Source organism: Setaria italica, chromosome IX (genome assembly GCF_000263155.2).
Source record: "Setaria italica strain Yugu1 chromosome IX, Setaria_italica_v2.0, whole genome shotgun sequence".
In the NCBI taxonomy this organism is placed as follows: Eukaryota; Viridiplantae; Streptophyta; class Magnoliopsida; order Poales; family Poaceae; genus Setaria; species Setaria italica.
This window is the reverse complement of record NC_028458.1, coordinates 56,189,312-56,210,286: the sequence shown is the minus strand read 5'-3', so window position 1 is coordinate 56,210,286 and position 20,975 is coordinate 56,189,312. Positions and strand designations below refer to the sequence as shown.

Sequence of the window (20,975 nt, the reverse complement as noted above, 5' to 3'; positions counted from 1 at the left end):
TCGGACGGCTGCTTTGCCTTTTCTTTTCGACTAGGGCGCGCACTGCCTTCTCCGACTGAACAGGCCCAACCCAAACCAAACCCCCGCGCCCGCGCCGCCGCCGCCGACGACGACGGCAGCATCCCACCGTTCTTCTCGGGCGCCTCTTCGGAAGCATCCTCGATCTACCCCGTAATATAACTGTACAAGAGTGCAGTTGCTTCTCCGAATTTCCAGCGCTAAATCTTCTCGTCCCTCCGCTGGATCAGTGGAAACCCACCCGTACCAACCTTACCCCCATTTCTTGGTAAGTCTTGATTGATTTCACATGCTCCAAGTTAAATCCGCCGGAGGAATTTCTGCTTCCACACATTTCTTGTATACGCCGTTCATTGTCTTAGCTGCCCAGTTATTGATGTACTGGTGTTTATTCAGTATTTTCACTTACTGTTGCTATCTTTATGACTGCCTGGATAGTTGGGTACTTGGATATGGGAATCTACAACCATATTTGGTCAACTGCCAAGAAGAATGTAATGGCAGTTCTACTTGGCGTCACCATTTCCGATCGTTGTGTGACATTCGTCTCGGTGACTGGTGAATCTATGTATCCTACCTTCACAGCAGCCAACAGTGTCTTACAGGGTATTGTGATTTCAATTTGTACATATCAAGCTGTCATGGACAGTTGGTTCATTCTTCCCTATTCAAGTAGTTTGTCTTCTCGTTTGTGCTGACCAGGGTGTTGGAACCAGGTGATTTCGTTTTAGCAGAAAGAAGATGCCTTGAGAAGTACAAGTTCTCACATGGTGATGTGGTTTTGTTCAAGTAAGGATGGGGGCAATTCCACAAAAAGATTGATGCGCTAACTTGTTCCATGTCTCGAGAGTCGAGTCTGATTGTTCCTTGTGTGGTCTGCAGGTGCCCTAGCAATCATAAGGAGTTGTTTGTGAAGAGATTGATTGCACTTCCTGGTGAGTGGATACAGCTCCCTGGGTCCCCTAAGGTTACTAAGATCCCAGAAGGGCATTGCTGGGTTGAAGGTGATAATGCTGCTCGTAGTTGGGATTCTCGAGCATTTGGCCCAGTAAGTTGCTTCTTCTCCAAACCTGCATCTGTACCCTTGTCTGGGTTAATAATGTACAAGTTGGTTGAATGAAAATTATTAATGCATTCAGTGTTCTTGTTTAGTATCGAATTTTGACAGGTTAGGGAACTTTTTGTTTCATGGTTGGATTTTTTTCGTACTTCAATCGTGAGGGGCAGTATTCTTAATACGCTTGTGGATCTGAAATCTATGGAGGCTGTAGCAAACCGCCCAGCACTGGTACTTATGCAAAGAATTTGAGGCTTAACTTCTTGTTATAAAATTTGAAACTCATGGGAGTGCTCTGGTCAAGTTCTGAGATACTTACCCATCATTTTAAATGGAGACTGGGTGCCTAGAATGTGCATATGGAGTATCTGGGGCTAGATTAACCATTAGGTGATAGAGGGCAGCAGATAACCAAACACACCAGAATATACAAAATTCATTCATGCTTGCCCTTGCTGGTATCTCTTTGAATAATGCTATATCATATTATACATTACAACATTCAAATATGCATAGTTAATATCAAACTACAATACTTAAGATTATTACAAAATGGTAAATTATCTCTTATTCCTTGTTGCATCTTTTTTGCTGAAAATCAAATTCCTATGGACACTGCGGACAATGGACAAAACTGCACAAACTAGATACAAAAAAAAGCAGAAACTGACAAATGAAAACAAAGCAAAAAAGTGTGACAGTCAAGACAACCTATATCAGAAGTTCACAACAAGCAATCATGTTAGTGCACCTGAGGTCAGGATCACACACTTTTATACTTGATGAGAACAGTAAAGGCTTAACAACTTGCAGAACTGTCTTCCTGTTTATATAGCTCTATTTTGATCTTACATCAGGAAAAAACAGGCAACAAACTTGGTTTAGTCTGTGTTCTGAACATATTGTTTTATTGATTGCCAAGCATGGGAATTATTGAATCATAAAGCATTAAAACTGCTACCAACAATATTTGTAGTGTGCTTGTTTAGATAGACACTATGGTTCAGTTCATTTGTCATTGGTCCAATCAACAAGTTGATATAGGGGTTGGCGAGAAAGCTTAAATTGGGCGCACAGTTTGTTCTTGGCTACTTTGAGCCGCAAAAGTGAATAAACTCACAATAATTATAAGAAACCAATATCATTTGTTAATATAAAGTATGCTGCGTTGGTACTTAATATTTTTTGTGCTGTTTTTTTTCAGATTCCCATAGGTCTAATTCAGGGGAGGGTGACCCACATCATTTGGCCACCCTCAAAGATTGGCCAAGTGGAGAGAAAGATGCCTGAAGGGAGAATTTCACCTGTTTGATTTGGCTCCCTACTACATGGATGAAAATTCATTTATAACATAAACTGCTCAATTGCCATTTATGATATGATAGTAGAAGTGTAGATCGAAATTTGAGCCTTACAAGTTTTGGCACCAGTTTTGTCTACAGTTCCTTCTGTTCACCATTCTGCTGTTATGTACTTATGTAAGCGGCTTGGTTTTTTAGACAATCAAGTGGAAAACTCCCATCATGGGCCATTTGCATCGTGTCATATGTTCTGTAAAGGCATAAGTACATATTAGTAGTGAATGAACAAAGTTCCTGTGATTGCACTGGGGTATTTGTATTCTGAGCTCTTGAAAAATTCTTAGAGTGGCTATTGGTTCAGTTTCACAATACTGGTATTCAGCATTTGCAGGGTAGTAAAACCCAAAATCAGGCTATTATTGTATTCAGCATACTTAGTAGTGACCCCAGCGGTTGCACTTTAATATTGTACTCATAGCTCCAGAAAAATTGAGTGGATATTGTTTCCGCTTCATTATATTGAAATTCAATGTATGCTGGGTATTTAAACCCTAGACTAGATCAGGCTATTATTCCGAATGTTTAATATGCTGTTTATGGGTAGGAAAAAAATCAAACAAAAGCGGAAAGGCCTGTGTTGAGAATTCTTTGCCTATCTTTTTTTTCTTTTTTTCTGTACTGAAAAATAAAAACTAGTATGCATGTATGTACACGCTGTTCTACATTCTACACGCACAAATTTGTCTTTCTCGTGGTCAGCCGGAACTCTGCTCCGCGGCAGCCATGAAGTTCATCACCATGCTCCTAGCCTTGTTGATGGTCATGAAGCACAGGAAGAGGTGCTCCTCCAGCTCGTCCAGCTGCTGCCTAAAGTTCTCCTCGTTCTTGCACAGCTGCTTCAACACCTCCTGCACCAGCCTTCCCTTCTCGCCGGCCAGCGCGCGGTGCTCCACGCACAGCTGCAGCAGCGCGAGCATGTGCTCCCCCTCGTCGCGCACCCGCGCCACGAGCCGGCTTATGGTGTCCATGTCCCTGTTCAGTATGTATGTGCCCTTGGCCGCAGCCTCCAGCTGCACCAGAGCTCGCCGCACCGTCCGGCCGGAGAAGAGGCCCAGCCACGCCGGCGACATGATCATCGGGAAGGCCGCGAACGCGGCCAGGATATGCACGCCGATGAAGGCGCCGACGACGGCCACGGCGGCGACGACCGTGATGAGCGAGACCGAGAGCGCCTGTCTGAGGCGGGCGAGGGTCTTGATCCGGAGGCGCGCCTTCTTCCTGCTGGAGTCCAGGCTCTTGAGGAGGTCGGCGGAGCTGAGCTGCACCTGGCGGAGCTTGCCCTGCGACACGGCCAGCGCGGTGAACGGCTGGCCGAGGGCGGCGGAGACGTCGGCGAGGCTGGACACGCCGACGTCGCGGGCGAGCTTTCGGAGCGTGTTCTTGAGCGGGCGGTAGCGGAGGCGGATCTGCTCGATGTCCTTGAGGAGGTGGCTGCACAGGAAGGAGGCGCTGGCCGTCTCGTTGTAGTAGGCGGCGAGAAGGTCGCGCACGCCAGGGTGGAGGCGGCCCTTGCGGGCCGAGGCGAGGGCCGCGCGGACGGCGCGCTGGTCAGGCTCGAGGAGGTGCTCGGCGAAGAGGCGGTAGGAGGGGAGGCGCTTGGACGCCGTGCCGGTGGCGCCCGGGCGAGGCACCAGCCCGGCGCCGTGCGCGAGGGTGATGTCCAGGACGCGCGCCCAGAAGTCGTTGTAGGACTCGGTGCGGAACGCGCTGGTGTACTCCTCGCGGAAGTCGAAGCTCGACGACGGCGTCATCAGCGGCTTGGGATCGTGCACTGCTGTGCATGCCAGAGCAACAAGACATGAGACTAAAGGTTAGCGACAGAGTTCTTGGACATCCACTAAATGTGTATGGGTCACGAGACCTTAATGAAGCAAAGAAGCTAGTTAGACGAAACACGCATCATGGATGGATGTCCGCAGCGCAGCTACCTTGGCGATGATGGTGATGGATGCAAGCTCCGAAACACTTGAGCATGTTATTACCACCCATTCTATGATCCAGTAGTCCACAAGGTTTCGTGAATGGGTATGCATGTGCACGCAGGGTCTTTATATACGGGGTGGGTTTATAATTTCTTAAGTTTCCTAATAATGCAGAAATGATGGATGATGTAAACAAGATTGTGCATTTTGCTATGTGTCAAAGCGAAGCGACAACATGCATCGTTTACGGATGTTTTGCGGCTGGTCCTTTTTTTGGCGTGTCGCTACACGCATGCACGCACGGACGCAACCGCACGAATTCAAAGCACGTGCGCGCGGTGATGATAGCATGATCAGACATTGTACGATTAATCGACAGGTGCGCATGCATTATCCTATATCAATGTAGGAACGACATGATCATTCAGTTCACACTAAAATGCATCAATGTAATGTACATACACGAATGCAATGCATACCTTGCTGGCCGTGATCTCCGTCGCGCGGCACGCACCCTCCTCCGAGTCCGAAGCACCCGAACGCGACGCCCATCGATCGACCAATGCAAGCTGCCGATCGATCGAGGCCGACGACGAATTCGATCGATCCAATAAGCTCCTTCCTTCTCCTCGGCAAGGCAAAGTGCGAGCGTTCAGTTTCCTGTAGCTCGATCGATCCGACCCGTGTTTCTTTCCAGTCAAAGTGAGGAGAGCCAGGGGGCGGAGAGAGAGCTTATAAGGCCCGGGCGCGCGGCCGGCTCCGTCCAAGATATCTGTCGATCGATCTCGACGTGGAAACCGGCCTTGGGCGCGAAGACAAGTCTCCCCGTTCAATCTCCAGCTCGCCACCCGCTATCTAGACCTCTGCGATTAGGCGGAAGCTTGGAAGGAAGCACAAGAGGTTGGCCAGCACTCAACGGGAGAAAAGAAAACCGCCGCCGTGGCCGCGCGTCTACGCGAGGCCAGCAGACGACACGCGCACGTACTGGAATGTCACAGCAGCCACGCCATCCGCCCGTCGGGTCGTGGCAAGTGGGGCACCCACCCCCCCCCCCCCCCCCCCCCCCCCCCCCCCCGGCCCGGCCCCGCGCTCCCCGTTCGTTGCTTGCCCGTGGCTGCCCGCGTGGCGAGCCATGGGCGCGACCGCGACGTGCATGAGGGTGGCTGTGGATGCACCGGGAAATCCGGACGCGCGGGTTGCGTTGCGTCTGCCCGAGCGTTTCGCCAGCTGCGAACGCCACCGGCATGGCGGCGTCACGGCACAGGGCCGTGTGGTCCAGAATGCAGGAGGATTAGATACGTGCCACTCAGAGAACGTTCTGCTGAGAGCCTGAGATATTTCTAATCGGGCGCCCGTATCTTTCTCTGATCCCTGATTAATTCTGCGGTGCCGCACAAAAGGGGTGGGCTCCGAGGATCTATCCCGCTATACTTCGCCTTCTGCCTTAAGGAACAGTGTTCTCTTGTGAGTTGTGACGACGACGCGGATGTGGAGCTGGGGATTGTTCGGATATAGGCGGGTTGCGGGTATCTCAAGCCTCCTCGTGATCGTGGCCGGCCCAGCCAGCCGAGGGGCAAAATGGGTGGCCAGGGTGCAGTGGCTTGCACAAGAGACACCGCGTTGGACAGACAGACATACAGGCAGATGGTGGCATGGCGGCCGTCGCTGTTGGCCTGCGGTCTCTACGCGACTAGGCTTCAGTGATGGGCAGTGACGTCGCTGTTGGTCGCTGATTACGCCAGACAGCCAAAGGCATCACGTACTTGCGTCGCTATTGGTCTCTGGATGAGGATGTTTGTAGTTTGTTTCTGCGACGCTCAAAGATGATTGGTTCTTCAGTTCGGCTCACAGTGTGCAAAGCACAATCAACAAAAATTACAAATACTACGCCAGACAGCAACAGATGAACTGACAATTGTAATATGTTTGATAACCTGCACTGCACAAAGAAACCATCACGATGACGTTTACAGCGTAGGGGCGATGCGATCCTACATGTTTCGTGCAGAGATGCTACTGCAGACAGACACGCGCACCGGCCGTGTCAGTGAAGCTCCAGCAGAGAGTGCCCAAGATGAGGTCACGCGCTGTTTCAGACAGGGTCATGTCAGAGGCCGCGGACACCGCCGGCAAGGCCCTCAAAGCGGCGCCGGTTACCTAGGAGGAGAACAGGACGGCGGACCACGGCGACGACGAGGCGGCGGCGACACGCGGGCCGCGCGTGCGTGGGGCATTTCGCGGCGAGTATATGTGCTAAGGCGCCGCGCCGGAAGGATTTGCTCAGGCACTGGTGGCGTTATAGCCTCGGACAAGGAGACGACGACCTCCGGTGGGAGCGCGGCGCATCGACGCGAAGCCGTGATCTCCGACGAAGCAGGGCGCGACGGCGGCGGCGAGCGCGCGCCGGACACTCGGGGTGGACGGTATTTCATTTACCGTCCGGGGTTTAGGCCATCTGGACCGTCGGATCCCATTCGCGAGGCCAGGAGCTCGAGGCTAAGTCAAAGCGGATCGCCACGACCGCACGACGGGAGAGAAGCTCGAGCATGTCGAGGTGCCGCGCTTCCCGTCCGCCGACCATACTCTCGTCGCGGGCCCCGACCGGCTTCCGCCGCCCGTTCCGCGAGCCCCACCGCGCGCCGCCCATCCTCAGCTTCCCCTGCGACGCCTGGCCCGGCACGCACTTCGTCCCCGTCTCCACTTTCCGCTCGCCCCGGCTCCGTCCCGGCCGGCCTCCGCTCCTGGCGAGCGCAACCGACCAGCCTCCGCCACGGTCGCGTCCTGCTGCGCCCTCTTCCTCACCTACCTGACTTACTGCCAGCGCCGCCGTACCCGTACCGCCAGAACGCCGCCGCGTTGCTCTGCGCGGGCGACGGCGATCACCCCGACTGCTGCGTGCGTATCATCTTTATTTCAGGTCCTGAGATGCAGCAGACAGCATGTTACACTTTGTTGCAGTTTTAAGCATTCAGAACAGTCAAAGTTTTGTTTGTCAACCTTTGCTCTTTCTGATGCTTCAGAATACATGTGTAGGCAAAGTGCTGGTGCTCTAATGCTTTGCGAGTAAATCTCTGTGTGAGCAAAAGTTCAGCTCACTTTACAGTAGTTGTTTTACTGATATGATCAGCCACCTGTACCGTAGAGTTAGAAGGGAAAGAATAATGGGTAATGCTGCTCTATGTTTTGATGCGTTAGCCTGCACCTGTTCCTGAACATTAGCCTTGAACAGGAAAAGAAGAATGAGTAACATGCAGACACTGATAAGGGTATAGAGCAGTAAGACTTCAGAGATCTGAAAGGTTCCGGGTCAAATGTACATCATGCACGGATTGAAATCAGGTATACAGGAACGTTACGTTAGTCCCAAGAAGATGATCATTTAGTCGGGCGACATTAGCTGGAGCGTTTTCTGAACATTAGATGCGTCGTTTAACTTCTCTTCCGGCCCCATTTCTGATTGGAATTTTGACAGCACGCAACGGACTGTTCACCGCCAGTCCGCCATCCATGCGTGTTGCTGATTGTGATCTGATTGATAATCTGCACGAAGAAACCATCAGTTTGCCATTTGCAGTGTACGGGCGACGCGATTCTCCGTGTATTGTGCAGATATGCCATTGTAGACAGACATGCGCTCCCACCGTGTCAGTCAAGTTCAAGCAAGAGTGCCCAAGCTGAGGTCAAGCGCTGTCGTGGACAGCAGGACAGGGGCACCGCGGAGGCTGCGGCCACCGTCTGCGATTACCTTAAAGCGGCGGCGGTTATCTCGGAGGAGAACAGGACGGCGGGCCACGGCGACGACGAGGCGGCGGCGACACGCGCGCGCCACGGTTCATCGCAGCGCGTGCGCGGGCATTGCGCGGCGAGTATAGGTGCGAAGGCGCCGCGCCGGAAGGAGGCGCTCAGGAACGGGTGGCGTTGTGGCATCGGACACGGAGACGAAGACCTCCGGTGGGAGCGCGGCGCATCTACGCGAAGCCGTGATCTCCGACGAAGCCGGGGCGGCGCGACGGCGGCGGCGAGCGGGGAGCGCGCGCTGGACGCCCGGGGTGGACGGTATTTCATTTACCGCCCACCCCGGACGGTATCTCATTTACCGTCCGGGCCTTAGGCAACTTGGACCGTCGAATCCCATTCGCACGGCTAGGATCCCATGACCAAGTCAAAGCGGTTCGCCACGGTCACGTCGATCTCGGAGCTCGAGCTTGTCGAGGTGCCGCGCTTCCTGCCCGCGGACCCGCGCTCGTCGCGGGCCCCGGCTTCCGCGAGCGCCACCGCGCGCCACCCACGCTGGCCTTCCTCTGCAACGCCTCGCCGGGCACGTGCTAGATGCCCGCCGCCGGCCTCCGCGGCTGGCGCGCGCTATATGCCCGCCGCCGCTGTCGCGTTCTCCTGCGCTGGGACCCCAAGAGGGACGTCTCCGGGGGCTGCGCCCTCACCGTCTGGGATCTGCTCACGGACTAGCGGAGGGACCTACCTGACTTGCTGCCGGCGCCGTACCCGGCAAAGGTGCTAACCAGTGCAAGGTCCAAGCAGTCCACAACCATGGGAGTCATCATGAGCAAGAAGAGCTTCTGACGTTGGCGATCTCCTTGCTCGCCGTCCTGCACCTCCTCCTCCCGCGGTGCGACGCCGCGCGCCCCGTCTCCGAGACAGCCACCATCGACGGCAGCCGGAGCCAGCATCTGCCGCTCCGCGGGTCGCTGCTGCGCGGCCCGGAGAGCGGCGCGTTCGACGGCGGCGGCGCGGATTCTTACAGCGGCGGCTCCGACGGCCTCGTCCTGAAGTTGAACGGGCAGGAGCGCGGCTAGTCCACCTACGCCAAGAGGCGGTAGGAGGGGAGGCGCTTGGACGCCGTGCCGCCGCCCGGACGCGGCACCAGGCCGGCCGGCGCCTTGCGCAAGGGTGATGTCCAGGACGCGCGCCTACCGCCTAGAAGTTGTTGTAGGATTCGGTGCAGAGCGCGCTGGTGTACTGCTCGCGGAAGTCGAAGCTCGACGACGACTTCCATCAGGGTCTTGGTGTCGTGCACTTCTGTATGCCAGAGGATTAACAAGACATGATACTAAGTTTAGCGACAGAGTTCTTCAACACTGCAGTGGCTTGCACAAGAGACACCGCGTTGGACAGACAGACAGGCAAATGGTGGCATGGCGGCCGTCGCTGTTGGCCTGCGGTCTCTACGCGACTAGGCTTCAGTGATGGGCAGTGACGTCGCTGTTGGTCGCTGATTACGCCAGACAGCCAAAGGCATCACGTACTTGTGTCGGTGTCGCTATTGGTTTCTGGATGAGGATCTTGGCAGTTGCTTCTGATGCTCATAAATGATTGGTTCTTCAGTTCCGCTCACAGTGTGCTGAGCACATTCAACAAAAGTTTACAAATACTACGCCAGACACAGACAGCAACAAATGAACTGACAAAACAGCAAGAGAAAACAACGGGCAACGTCTAGCATCAAGGACGACCGCATTCTTTCACTCAAAATGGATGGCAAAAGCATGGTGGTTACAATACTCGAGCAGTGACACAGAGCATTTAGAAGAAGAGAACCGTTCTAGCCCTCCACAAAAAAATAAGAAAAAAAAGGAAGAGAACCCTTCTACCAAAGAGGACTACTTGTGATCGTCCAAGATTGTAAAATGTAAAACGGCCACTCAAGCGAAATTGTAAAACAAGTATGAACGAATAGGCCAAGGAACTTGTGTTACAAGGCATGCAGTACGATTTAGCAAATGAATCTACTACAGTTCATCTTTTGATTTATGACTCTTCTGTTTCTTTAGCTTCTCAAGAACTTGGTCCAGGGGTGGGTCTCCAGGTCTGCGGAAAATCTGATCACCAATCTTAAACTCGTAGGCCTCAGCTTGGCTCAAGATAAACTCTTTCAGCTGGAACAAATAAAATGAAAAGAACAGAATCAGAAAATCCAACAGCAAAGATCATGCTTAACTGAATGGGTTATTGCACAATCACGTTTTCCGGTAGTCTGAGGCCTCAATTCACATCCTATGCTATGAAAATGGCAACTGATGCAATTCTGGGAAAACACCTCGATCCCAATGGTATAAAGATAATCACGTCTGTTACTTATTCTGGTATAACAATTGTGATGCTTAGTCACTACCATTGAGTTATCACAATAAGATTGTAGCGGAAAAATGGTACATTCTAAAAAAAAAATAGGTCCATTCTAGATGCAAATATAAATAGAACCGTGAGATCAGTAGACATTTGTAGACTTGTTACTATTCCCTTTAGTATCCGTATATAAAATTTTTACTCCATGGCCATAGATAAGCATAAACACTTATTCAGCTAATGATCTGTGGCAGATGCTGATAATGCATACTGCTTAAGTTTACTTAGAAATTAAACTTTTGGATGAACTGGTACAAATATGGTCTCATCAAAGCCAAAAGGAGCCACTTTTGAAACATGGCTACCACAAATTTCAGGTAAAACTAGTTGCAGTCCACTTCCAGTTTACATCACAATCCCATTTAAAAGGGTAGAGTTGAAGTATATTAGCCGATCCTCACCTTACCCTACTAATTACACTTTTGAACCAGTGGAGCCTCAACGTGAACGAGAGCGTTCCAGTAAATTGATCACATTTTCTCAAGGCCTAATCCTTGAGGTGAACTGGTCAGATCAAGGGTAGCATTATTTAGGTCGTAAGACCACGGTACTACCCCACTTTATCGTCAAGCCCAGCATTGTTCAGAAAAAAGAAAGAAAGAAAGAAGAAGATCAATCCAAAGGAAGCAAGCCCCAACCTCTAGAATGTCATGCCCTCTCTCCATGGTGAACATGAGCGTCCCAAAATCAACAGCAACGAATTTGGCCTCTACCGATCCGGTCCGCAGCACATTGCTCCACCTCGTTGCAATCCCCACCACATCCTCCTGGGAAAAAAAATAATGCCATGGTCAAACGAGGCAACGAGCGCGCGGCCGTGGCGGCGATCGAGGGATCCGCACCCGTGAGCGAGGAGTGCCGGGGCGGAGCTTGACGAAGCCGAACGAGGGCCCGGTTTGGCCGCGGAGGAGCTCGGCCTGGAGGGCGGCCGGATCCATCCGTGACAGGTCAGGCGGCGGGCCGTCGCCGCGGTTCGGCCCCCGCGAATGGCTCGCGCCCCAGTTGCGCCATTCGTCGTCCTCCTCGTCGTCCACCACGTCCCGCAGGTCGTCAGGGATGGGCACCCGCTTCGCCCCCAGCGCCACCCCCGCGGCCGCGCACAGGAGGAGGAAGGCGGCGGCGAGTGCGCCTTGCCACGCCAATCTCGCCATGTGAGGACTGGTGTGGTTTGGGCGGCCAACGGCACAAGCGTGGCAAACCAAATCACTATCGCGCACGACGCAAACGGCTTGATCAAGTCAAATCTGTTGCGTGTTCCTCCATGTGGCTTGATTCCATCTCCGAGTTGCATGGAAGCCATGAGGATTTTGCTTATAAAACCTTATAAGTAGTTCTTAAATCGCATTGCTAATCCAAAAGAATTAAAATCTTCGGAGAATTTGCATCCACACCACCACTTATGATGTACGGAGTACTTTTTATTCATATACCACCAGGCTAGCCAACAATTCAGGATTTCATTGTCAGTCAATGTCTCAAGGAGGGTGAAGAAGCTCTGCACAGATTGAAAATGTGTACGCCAGCAATCCCAACATCATCTGAATTATTGGGGTATTTGCTTGTGAACAATTGCGCAGATATTGAAACAATCGGCCAATTCCAATGCAGAAATCTGCACATCATGGTACTTGGGGGCAAACTAGTGCTGCTGGACATCGAATTGGTCAATTTGAGGATGGAAACAACATTAGGGAACATGACACTGCAGTTTATTTACACGACATTCAGACTGCACGGGAAGGGTTCAGAGACTGTTTCATTGCAGTTGCTGCAATAAACATTGTGTGCTGATCAACCAGAGATATAGGTTCCAACTTGACTATGGATCTGGTTTCCCAAGGATCTCCTCATCACCGGAGTCATCTTCTTCTTCACTTAGCTCTTCATCGCTAGACTTGTCTTCTGGGACTACCCCAGCATCCTCTGGTTTGGCGTATTTTTCGCAGTATTCTGCAGAAACATGGTCAATGAAAACTCATCTCTTGAGTACTGAGGAAGAGACTAGGATTCAATAAAAAAACAAAATGGCTAAGGAACTACATTCTAGTAGAGGAACAGCTCCATAGCATCATGATAAGTTAATTCAGTGAATGAAATGGAACTCTAAAGGACAGGGATAATTAAGCTCTTAACACCAGAACACGTGGTACGTGCTGGAAGGTCCATGGAACTTCCCCACCAGAGAATTCCAATTGAAGATATATATTCATATTCTACAATATTTTCAGGATTTCTTGTGGATATGGAGGACATCCACATTGCAACCAATAAACCCTGTTTGTTTGCATTGTCCCCATGACCGCATCAATAAGAAACAGCCCATCCTGTGCCAACTCCCATCCTGACACAGGGATTTTCTTACATTGGCAACTAAACAATTTTATCAGCTTACAGATTCGAAGTCCACTCAAACCACATGCCGAGCTCAAAACCTATAAGCAATTTCCAACAAGGCCTTACTCAATAAAACTGCTCTAGTCAAGAATATTTACTAGAACCTAACAGTTGTATTTACTTATATATGGTGAACCCAATGAGCGCCTATAATAACCAATATTCTAGGAAGGCTTTTGGTAAGAACTTAAAAACCTGTCTGGAAGTATTCTTGAACTTGTATTTATCACATAAGATGGGTTGTTCACTAAACAAACATAGCGTGGGAGATCAAATTGATTAGTCAGAATTACAAGACTGCCATGTATAGAAGATGGATTGACTCATTCTACTGGTGCAAACTGCAACGAAAATTCAGTACGACTGCATCTCAGCTCAGTGCCATTGTTAAATATTTTATGTAATCTCCAAGCAGGTTGCAATAAAGGTACTAATAAACAGACAATGTGTAACCTTCTTACCTTTCACTTTTTGTTCATAAGCAGGCCGATCACGCATCATCAATGCAGCTGCATCTCCATTCAATGGATCAGAAGGATTCGGATATAGTAGAAGTTGTGGAAGGAAGACCTCAAATACATTGACAAGGTCTGCAAAACATCGCACATAGATATTTAAACTTGACCCTCTTGCAACAGAGTACAAAGCAACTGGGGCTCCAGTTGCACAGAACAGAGAAAATTAACTGGATGTCTTTTTTAAAAAAACAAAAAATTAACTGGATGTCTATACAAGCAAATGCAATGTAAGGATCGATTATTACCAAACATTGGGCTCCATGTTTGGTTGATGACATCCAAACAAACTGAACCAGACCTACAGTTCACATTGATCCAGAAGTGGTTAGTAACTAGACTGTTATTGTGGTTTGAATTGACAAATCAACAGATCATGGAGTCCAAGGTACTCACATTTCATCCACATTTGGGTGATATATCTTATTGATGAAACCAATCGATGGGGATTTGTATGGATATGCATCTGGCAATTCTACTCTAATCCTCCACACGCCTCCTTGATAAATGCCTATTAAATTCAACAAAGCATCCTTCAGATAGTGTTGCTGATCATCCTAAATCACTAATGCGGAACAAGACTGACGCTTCAAGTACATCATTCAGATACTAATGGCAATACAGAAAGCAAAAGCAGCTCAGCAACAGGTTAAATTGGGGATCTGATTATAGCTGTCCTCAGAGCTACATCAATGGAAGCTAAAGGCCACAAGCCCACAATGATCAAGAAAAACTCAGCTTCCTGAAAACTCGCTCTTCAATTTATCTAGATTAGAAATCAGAAGCTACACAATCATCGACGAAAGAGATGGAATCAAATCGGCCTCCTGCGCCAAAATCCGTACTTTCGTTAGGCCCACGGAATTCAACAAAGAACTCCTGCATCCCATCGTTCACCATCTCCACCTTGTAGTCGCTCATCATCCTGCAGCCATCAACAGGCAACAGAAACACAGATCAAGGAAATCCCCATCGAAATCCCAAAGGAAAATCACTGAAACACCCCCAGGATCCTCACAGCTTCATGAGGTCCATCTCCCGGCGCTTGCTTGGAGAAGACATCCTGCGCAAAAACAAGAATTCGCCGCTCCGCTCCTCCCTCCCGCTTCTGGAGATGCGCCCTTGGAGATAAGCCGGGGAGAAGAAGAGATTAAGCAGCCGGTGTTGCTCTCCTCTCTCTCTCTCTCTCTCTCTCTCTCTCTCTTATTGATTTTTATTTTTATTGCGATGGGCACCGCCGCACAGGAGGGAGGGGGACAGGAGGAGAGTAAAGCACAGAGGAAAGGGACAACCAAAAGGGAAGGAAGAATACAGATTAGGAAACGAAACTTGGTGTACTTAAAACTATTATGAAGATTCTGTGTCGCCACCTTACTTGATTCTGTACTTATTACCGGTAAATCTCATTGCATTTCAGTTTTTCTGGCAGGTTGGAGTACCGGCCACGTTTCCTTGTGCAACAGTTCCACAATCGACGCTAAAATGCTGCTCCCTCCATCCTAAATTATTTTTGATTTTTTTTATACATAGTGACCGGTCCATAGACCCGGAAACCCCAACGGAACTACCTTCCCGCGACACTTGGCCTAACAAAGTGCACAGCAACAATACACGTCAGCCCAACTACACGTAGCTGGGCCGAGATCACGATCCGGCCACCAGCCGACTCCTCCGAACAGGAAACCTGGTCGGAAAGAGCCAATCAGGAGTTGGATCACAGTCCGACCCTGATTGAGCTCTCCCGACTGGGTACTCCCAACCGACTCGTTCGGGGCCGACTGGGACAACCGACCGGGAACGCCCGCTCAGTGTGGGCCCAAGGAGCAAGTGGGACAGATAACGAGGAAGCACCCGGGTCAGCCGACCTTACGTAGAACCGTACAGTGCCACGCCCTGCTCATGTCTGTACAGTACCGCCATAAACCTACTCGCTACGACGGACTGGCCTGACAAGGAGAACAGGAACCGAGGACGGAGGTCATACCGCACCAGACGACGTGGGCTTCGACAAGATTAGGCAGCGCCTGTACACTCACTCTCTTATCCTTTCCGATCTATAAGGCCGTTCCCTTGTACTATAAAAGGAGACAGAACCTCCACCTCTACGACTTACGCACTCTTACGTTCTTACACTCTTACGTTTTCACACTCTCACACACTTAGCGCACGTCGGAGCTCCTGCCACTCTCTTCCACTGAGATGAGAACAAGGCCAGGACTCAGGCACCCACTCTCATCCTCCTCTTGTTTATACCTCCACTGCAAACTTTAAGCACCTGAGCTCAGGAATAAAATTGACCAACTGAACCCGACTGGACGTAGGGCGCATTGCCCAAACTAGTATACATCCTGTGTCATTGTGTGATAGGCCACATCCGATCTAACGCACGGCAAAACTATAAATATTTACTTGTCAGCCAAATTTCGCACTGATAGTTGGCGCCGTCCGTGGGGAATGCGGCATTGCGTTCGCGTTCTGCAGGTCATCGGATGGCCCACCTCACCGCCATCTTCGGCATGGAGGGCTGGAGCGATACGATTCGCTTCGGCTCGCTGGAGTTTCCTACACCCACCCTCGATGGGACGTGGGTTCCACCCATCTTCGTGCCATCCCAGGCCTTTCGCTTTGGAAGTCTGGACTTCGTCACCGATCAACTCGGCGTACTCCGCCTCCGCGAGGAGATGACTCTCCCGGCATCCCCGGAAAAGGTGGCTCACATCGTCGTCCGCGAGCCGCTCGACGACCTCGACGTGAAGGCACTTACGCTCCGCATCAAGTCCATGCTGGGCACGATCCACATGATGAATGATGTGGATACTATCATGTATTCACTAGCTAACACTTTCAACCAGCTCTCCGAAGGAGCTCCGTTGTCCCTACCATGTTGGCCATGTGGTTGGCTCCCCTTCGGTCTTGCGTCCCCCGTGGACGCGTACATATGGGGGCTCTAGAGGGTCATGACGTCATCTATCCACCCGTGCGAGTTCGTGGGAACAGCGGACTATGCTCCTGCCTCCTTCCACGACCTCTGCGATGAGGAGCTCGAGAGTGACGGCTCCAGCATTGACGACATGATGGCACTTGACCATCCTCTGTCCTGGGAGTGTGCCATAGCTGACACCCCGGAACAGCTTCCGGAGGTGGTGGAGTCTGTTGAGACTCACACCCCATCGAAAAACCGTGCGGAGGCCCTGACGCAAGCGTAGGCGCACGGCGACGAGCTGCGACAGCGGCAGCCGGACCAATGCACCCAACGCATCACTCTACGCCGTACGCGCGCAACCTAGCAAGTGGCGCTTGAGGCCGCGCCCGCCAAGTCCAACGCAACATCCTGGCAGGAGTGGACGACCTCCCGTAGTTCGCTCAGGTCGGATAGAACATCGCCACCGCAGTGATACTTCTGCGTAGCCTCCCCGAGCCAGCTGACCCCCAGGAGCAGGCAATCCACTGGAACCTTTGGGCACTGGTGGAAACCGCCGCTGTATAGCAGGCGGAGAGCTCCGCGTCGCGACACGCAACCTCTTGCCCAACCGGAGCGTTGGGGCCACACCAGCCGAACCACTCCATCCGCTCGCCCTTGCAGGCACGTCGGGCAGGGCAGAGCCCTACAACAGCTCCATAGCCCGACCCGGCACCAGCACCGCGGCGTCAGCTCATGCGCGAGCAGATCGGGCTGAACTGTGATGCGCGTAGCGTCATCCACGCGCGACGCCTGGCACGGCACGACGCTGACGTTGAACAGATGGCAGCAAGAGCGGCTGATGTGGCCCACGACCGATCCGACGAGAAGCGCGAAGAAGTGCACCCTAGGCGAGTCGGTCGACCGAGCAACCGGAACGGTGACCAGAGCCCTAGCCCAAACGGACCAGGACCGTGGGCCTTCGGTCGTCGTATCCAAAAAGCACCTTTCCCATAGCGCTTCCGACCGCCCACCAAGATCACCAAGTACATTGGGGAGACTAAACCTGAAGTGTGGCTTGAAGACTTCCGGCTTGCCTACCGAGCCAGAGGAGCCGATGATAACTATTTCATTATACAGTACCTCCCCATCTGCGTAGGGGAGTTCGTTCGAGTGTGGCTCGAGTTCGTTCCGTCCAACAACATCCGCGACTGGGCAGAACTGAAGAAGGTCTTTGTAGGAAACTTCCAGGGGACATACGTCCGCCCTGGGAACTCCTGGGACCTTAAGAGTTGCAAGCAGGAACCTAACGAGTCCCTACGGGATTACATCCGCAGGTTCTCAAAGCAATGCAACTCCCTCCCTGACATCGTCGATGCAGACCTCGTCAACGCATTCCTCTCGAGGACAACATGCAAGTCCTTGGTCCACAAGCTCGGCCGCGTCAAGCCCCGAACCACCCACGAGCTGCTCGACATCGCTACGAATCATGCCTCCAGCGAGGAGGCGGTCGGGACGGTCTTCAACGACAGTAGGGACAAGGGCAAGGACAAGCGCGAAGATCGCGACGAGGGCCCCTCCTCGAGATCGGTGGCCTCATGCTCTGGAGGACCCAAACAACCAAGGATAAGCACAAGCTTTCTCCGCCATCGGAAGGACAGTACACGGTGGTCGAGGTGATCCAACCAGGCGCCTACCGACTGAAGGACGGCGACGGCAACATCCTCACCAACACTTGGAACATTGAGCAGTTGCGCCATTTCTTTCCTTAACTCGGTCTATTACTAGTCCATTTCCATTCAACACTTGCTCCTACAGCACCCCAGCCCGAGCACTCTCGGCCTGGGTTGCTCGGGGGCTCCACGGGGGTGCGGCACCACCTCCTCTTTACTTTTTGCGTAATCACACGCCTCGCCCGAACAAAAGGGCGTGCCGAAGGAAAGGGCACCCCATCCTCTAATTCGCCCTAAAAGCAACGTATGCTCTAGCTTGCGGACTGATCGGACCCCGCCACGGCTACGGCTATGAGCAGCTGAGCCTCGCGGGCCACGCCCGGGTTCTTAAGGTTGCAGCCTACGGTCAACGGGCAGGTCTGAAAGGGAAAGGGTGAAAAGTAGAAATTGCTTAAGGGCAAAAACAAGAACGGGCGGGACAAGCTCCCCATCACGATCACAAACGAACTTAAAATTGTTCACTCGGAGGCTCACAGTCCCCCGCAAACTTCTTTCATACATAAAGAAATTAACTATCCCTATTCTATTGCTCCCCCTCGGCCGGATCGGTTGGCGGCGCAACTGACAAGGACGAGGGCTCCCCAGTCGCAGTCGGGTCGATGCTTGGGTCGGTCCCGGTCGGGACAACGCCCGACTCCGTCCCAGCTTGCACCACTGCATCAGAATTGGTGGTACCCTCCTGACTCGCGCGTGAAGCTATCCACGTGCGGCTCCATCCCGAGGAATGCCTTGCAGACGGTGACGAAACCGGCAATATGCAGCACCCCGTTGGGGTTGAGGTGCTGCAACTCCAACCCTCAGCGGTGAAGGAGCCCACGCAGAAACCAATGCGTGGGGTATCCAAGCCCACGCTCATGGAAAGCGAGGAAGGAGATGACCTTGTCAGGCTCGGGTCGTGGGATGATGGTCCCCGCCTCCGGCACTCTCCAACCCGCAACCGCCTCCTCGTGAAGTCCTCCAGCAAATCCTCCTTCACGATGGACGGCTTCCAGTTCGACATCGCGCAACGGGAGGCGACGAATGGATCTGTAAGGCTTCTTTCACTCTCTCCCTTGACCCTCCTCTCTACCGAAACTCACCACAGTGCGCAAGGAAGTTTTGGCGGAAGGGCGGAAGAGAAAGCAGTAGCGATCGGGGAAGATGAAAGGACGGGCTAGAAAACCTCCGCCTCTCCCCCTATTTAATGGGGAAGGGGGCGCGGAGCCCTGGCAGACAGGACGTAACTGACGGGACGCGACCCTATGCGATGGGGCATGGCCCGGGAGGAGCCCACCTGCTATTGCAGCGAAATCGCGAAAAACAGGGCACAACCGCACACAAGCGCCCCTTCGCCTTTTGAGGCAAGGGAGCAGAGGGACCCACTATCAGAGCCTCCATCGAACCGAGGACAACATGCCACTTGGGTCAGTTGAACAAAGCAAAGGGACCCACTGTCAGAGTCTCCGTCGAACCGAGGCCAGCAGGCCACTTGGGTCAGTCGGACGGTTCGGGCATCCGATGGGAGACAAGCAAAAACAAATGGAAAACTAACATGCAGGACATGCCGACCCCGTCACGAACGACGGATACGGATTCCACTCGAGCGTACCCGTTAAGGGTGCCTCGAGCCTGTCGCTCAAACCGTCGAGATAAGCAACGACAGCTTAACCCCTCTGGTGCAAAAACCACAGATGGGGTGATGCCTGAATGTCTGACCAAGGTAACTTTACTAGCCCCCCACTTACTTTCTCTACGAGCGAACACGCATTCATTCATCCATTTCATGCATGCATGCATCCATTCAAGCATCATACATTCATCTCATACGTGCAACCATTGCATCTTAATTGCTTTGCGTCGTGTCAAGAAGCAATAGCGGTTCATTCAATATGAGCTGCGATCGACCGGGGTTCGAAGGTCGGCCCGCGAAGGGCTCGAGGCTGCCTCGCGTTAAACAGAGCTAGGGGAAAACGCGGATGGAGCCCCAACGGCCTTCGCCTGACCCACTCAGAAGCGGACGGGATCATCTCAACCTTCTCATTCGATTCTGACCTCGATCCATGCCCATAGAATCTCCATCGAGGGGAGGCTAGCGGGCCACCTGAGTCGGTCTCCGAAACGGCTTGGGCATCTACCGGGAGGCGGGTTAAGGAGCAGTGGAATGCCACATGAGGGCTATGCCGACCCCGTTACGAACAACAGACCCGGATTCCACTCGGACATGCCTATTAGCGAGCTCACCGAGCACGTCACTCAAGCTATCGAGGCAAGCGGCGTTAACTCAACCCCTCCGGTCGAGGAGACCGCGGACGGGGTGATGCATGAAAACTCCTTAGTTAGTCGCAGGCTCGGGGGCTAGACCCACTGGGTCCGCTCGCTCAAACCTGACAGAAGGCAGACTACAAACAAGTCTCCTTCTCGGGAGCCGGGCACCCTCCGCAACTCGGCGTGCACCCGCGGCCCATGCTAGTCCTTCCCTTGGGATCTAGGTGTCAGCATCTATCTAACGTGCCCTTGCGGCCTCTGCCACTTGTCCTCTCGAGGGCTGGGCACCCATATCTACTCGGGAGCTAGAACGCCTGAACCTACTCGGCTACCCTACGCATTTGACTACTACGCGGTAAAAGGCATCAGAAATCGAGGCGAAGGTACCGGGTCACGAGGCAACGGTATGAACCCCGTGGAAGTTCATCCTTATCATCTTGGAAACGGGGTCAGACCCCGTAATATGGCTTGTCCGCTTCACGAATAAGACAAAAACAAGCAACACCACTATGTGTTCCCCCTGACGGAACGGCAACCTGCCGATCGAAAGCCCCTTCACGGCTTCAACAAAGCCCCAAAGGGGCTCAGGGGCTCCTAACGGGTCCATAAACCCAGGGTCCCCAACGGGACTGTCTTCCCGCAATACTTGGCCCAACAAAGGGCATAGCAACAATACACATCTGGACCAGCC

General features: G+C 52.4%; 4 protein-coding genes across 5 annotated transcripts; 1 reads left to right on the top strand and 3 right to left on the bottom strand.

The window, feature by feature from the left end:
- The first annotated feature begins 35 nt into the window (after positions 1-35).
- Positions 36-2,713, top strand: LOC101762576 (mitochondrial inner membrane protease subunit 2). Its single transcript, XM_004985649.3, has 5 exons — positions 36-286; positions 457-624; positions 735-807; positions 901-1,066; positions 2,280-2,713. The coding sequence occupies exons 2-5, from the start codon at positions 471-473 to the stop codon at positions 2,385-2,387; spliced, it is 501 nt and encodes a 166-aa protein (XP_004985706.1). The 5' UTR covers positions 36-286; positions 457-470; the 3' UTR covers positions 2,388-2,713.
- Positions 2,714-3,011: 298 nt separating this feature from the next.
- On the bottom strand, positions 3,012-5,141 carry LOC101761618 (UPF0496 protein 3). Of its 2 annotated transcripts, none has more exons than XM_004985646.2 (2): positions 4,838-5,141; positions 3,012-4,210 (listed from the first exon to the last, which is right to left on the bottom strand). In XM_004985646.2, exons 1-2 carry the CDS (start codon positions 4,908-4,910, stop codon positions 3,132-3,134), a joined length of 1,152 nt encoding a protein of 383 aa, XP_004985703.1. In that variant the 5' UTR covers positions 4,911-5,141; the 3' UTR covers positions 3,012-3,131. The 2 variants fall into 2 exon arrangements, with proteins under 2 accessions (XP_004985703.1, XP_004985704.1); XM_004985647.2 differs by having other exon boundaries at positions 3,012-4,207.
- A 4,667-nt stretch (positions 5,142-9,808) lies between these two features.
- On the bottom strand, positions 9,809-11,796 carry LOC101761231. Its single transcript, XM_004985645.2, has 3 exons — positions 11,342-11,796; positions 11,138-11,266; positions 9,809-10,249 (listed from the first exon to the last, which is right to left on the bottom strand). The coding sequence occupies exons 1-3, from the start codon at positions 11,648-11,650 to the stop codon at positions 10,103-10,105; spliced, it is 585 nt and encodes a 194-aa protein (XP_004985702.1). The 5' UTR covers positions 11,651-11,796; the 3' UTR covers positions 9,809-10,102.
- A 141-nt stretch (positions 11,797-11,937) lies between these two features.
- LOC101760827 (ubiquitin-conjugating enzyme E2 4) lies at positions 11,938-14,647 on the bottom strand. The gene is made up of 6 exons (XM_004985644.4): positions 14,427-14,647; positions 14,254-14,333; positions 13,805-13,919; positions 13,657-13,709; positions 13,355-13,483; positions 11,938-12,449 (listed from the first exon to the last, which is right to left on the bottom strand). The coding sequence occupies exons 1-6, from the start codon at positions 14,468-14,470 to the stop codon at positions 12,319-12,321; spliced, it is 552 nt and encodes a 183-aa protein (XP_004985701.1). The 5' UTR covers positions 14,471-14,647; the 3' UTR covers positions 11,938-12,318.
- Positions 14,648-20,975: the final 6,328 nt, after the last annotated feature.

What these genes read in the sequence shown, in the direction of transcription:
- LOC101762576 (XM_004985649.3), top strand. Translation starts at nt 471, where the DNA reads ATGGGAATCTACAACCATATTTGGTCAACTGCCAAGAAGAATGTAATG. An exon ending in AGCCAACAGTGTCTTACAGG is followed by an intron (nt 625 to 734) that starts GTATTGTGATTT and finishes TGTTGGAACCAG; the next exon opens with GTGATTTCGTTTTAGCAGAA. An exon ending in ATTCTCGAGCATTTGGCCCA is followed by an intron (nt 1,067 to 2,279) that starts GTAAGTTGCTTC and finishes GTTTTTTTTCAG; the next exon opens with ATTCCCATAGGTCTAATTCA.
- LOC101761618 (XM_004985646.2), bottom strand. Translation starts at nt 4,910, where the DNA reads ATGGGCGTCGCGTTCGGGTGCTTCGGACTCGGAGGAGGGTGCGTGCCG. An exon ending in CGGAGATCACGGCCAGCAAG is followed by an intron (nt 4,211 to 4,837) that starts GTATGCATTGCA and finishes TGGCATGCACAG; the next exon opens with CAGTGCACGATCCCAAGCCG.
- LOC101761231 (XM_004985645.2), bottom strand. Translation starts at nt 11,650, where the DNA reads ATGGCGAGATTGGCGTGGCAAGGCGCACTCGCCGCCGCCTTCCTCCTC. An exon ending in CCGGCACTCCTCGCTCACGG is followed by an intron (nt 11,267 to 11,341) that starts GTGCGGATCCCT and finishes TTTTTTTCCCAG; the next exon opens with GAGGATGTGGTGGGGATTGC. An exon ending in GAGGGCATGACATTCTAGAG is followed by an intron (nt 10,250 to 11,137) that starts GTTGGGGCTTGC and finishes TATTTGTTCCAG; the next exon opens with CTGAAAGAGTTTATCTTGAG.
- LOC101760827 (XM_004985644.4), bottom strand. Translation starts at nt 14,470, where the DNA reads ATGTCTTCTCCAAGCAAGCGCCGGGAGATGGACCTCATGAAGCT. An exon ending in GAGATGGACCTCATGAAGCT is followed by an intron (nt 14,334 to 14,426) that starts GTGAGGATCCTG and finishes TGATGGCTGCAG; the next exon opens with GATGATGAGCGACTACAAGG. An exon ending in TTATGAACAAAAAGTGAAAG is followed by an intron (nt 12,450 to 13,354) that starts GTAAGAAGGTTA and finishes ATGTTTCTGCAG; the next exon opens with AATACTGCGAAAAATACGCC.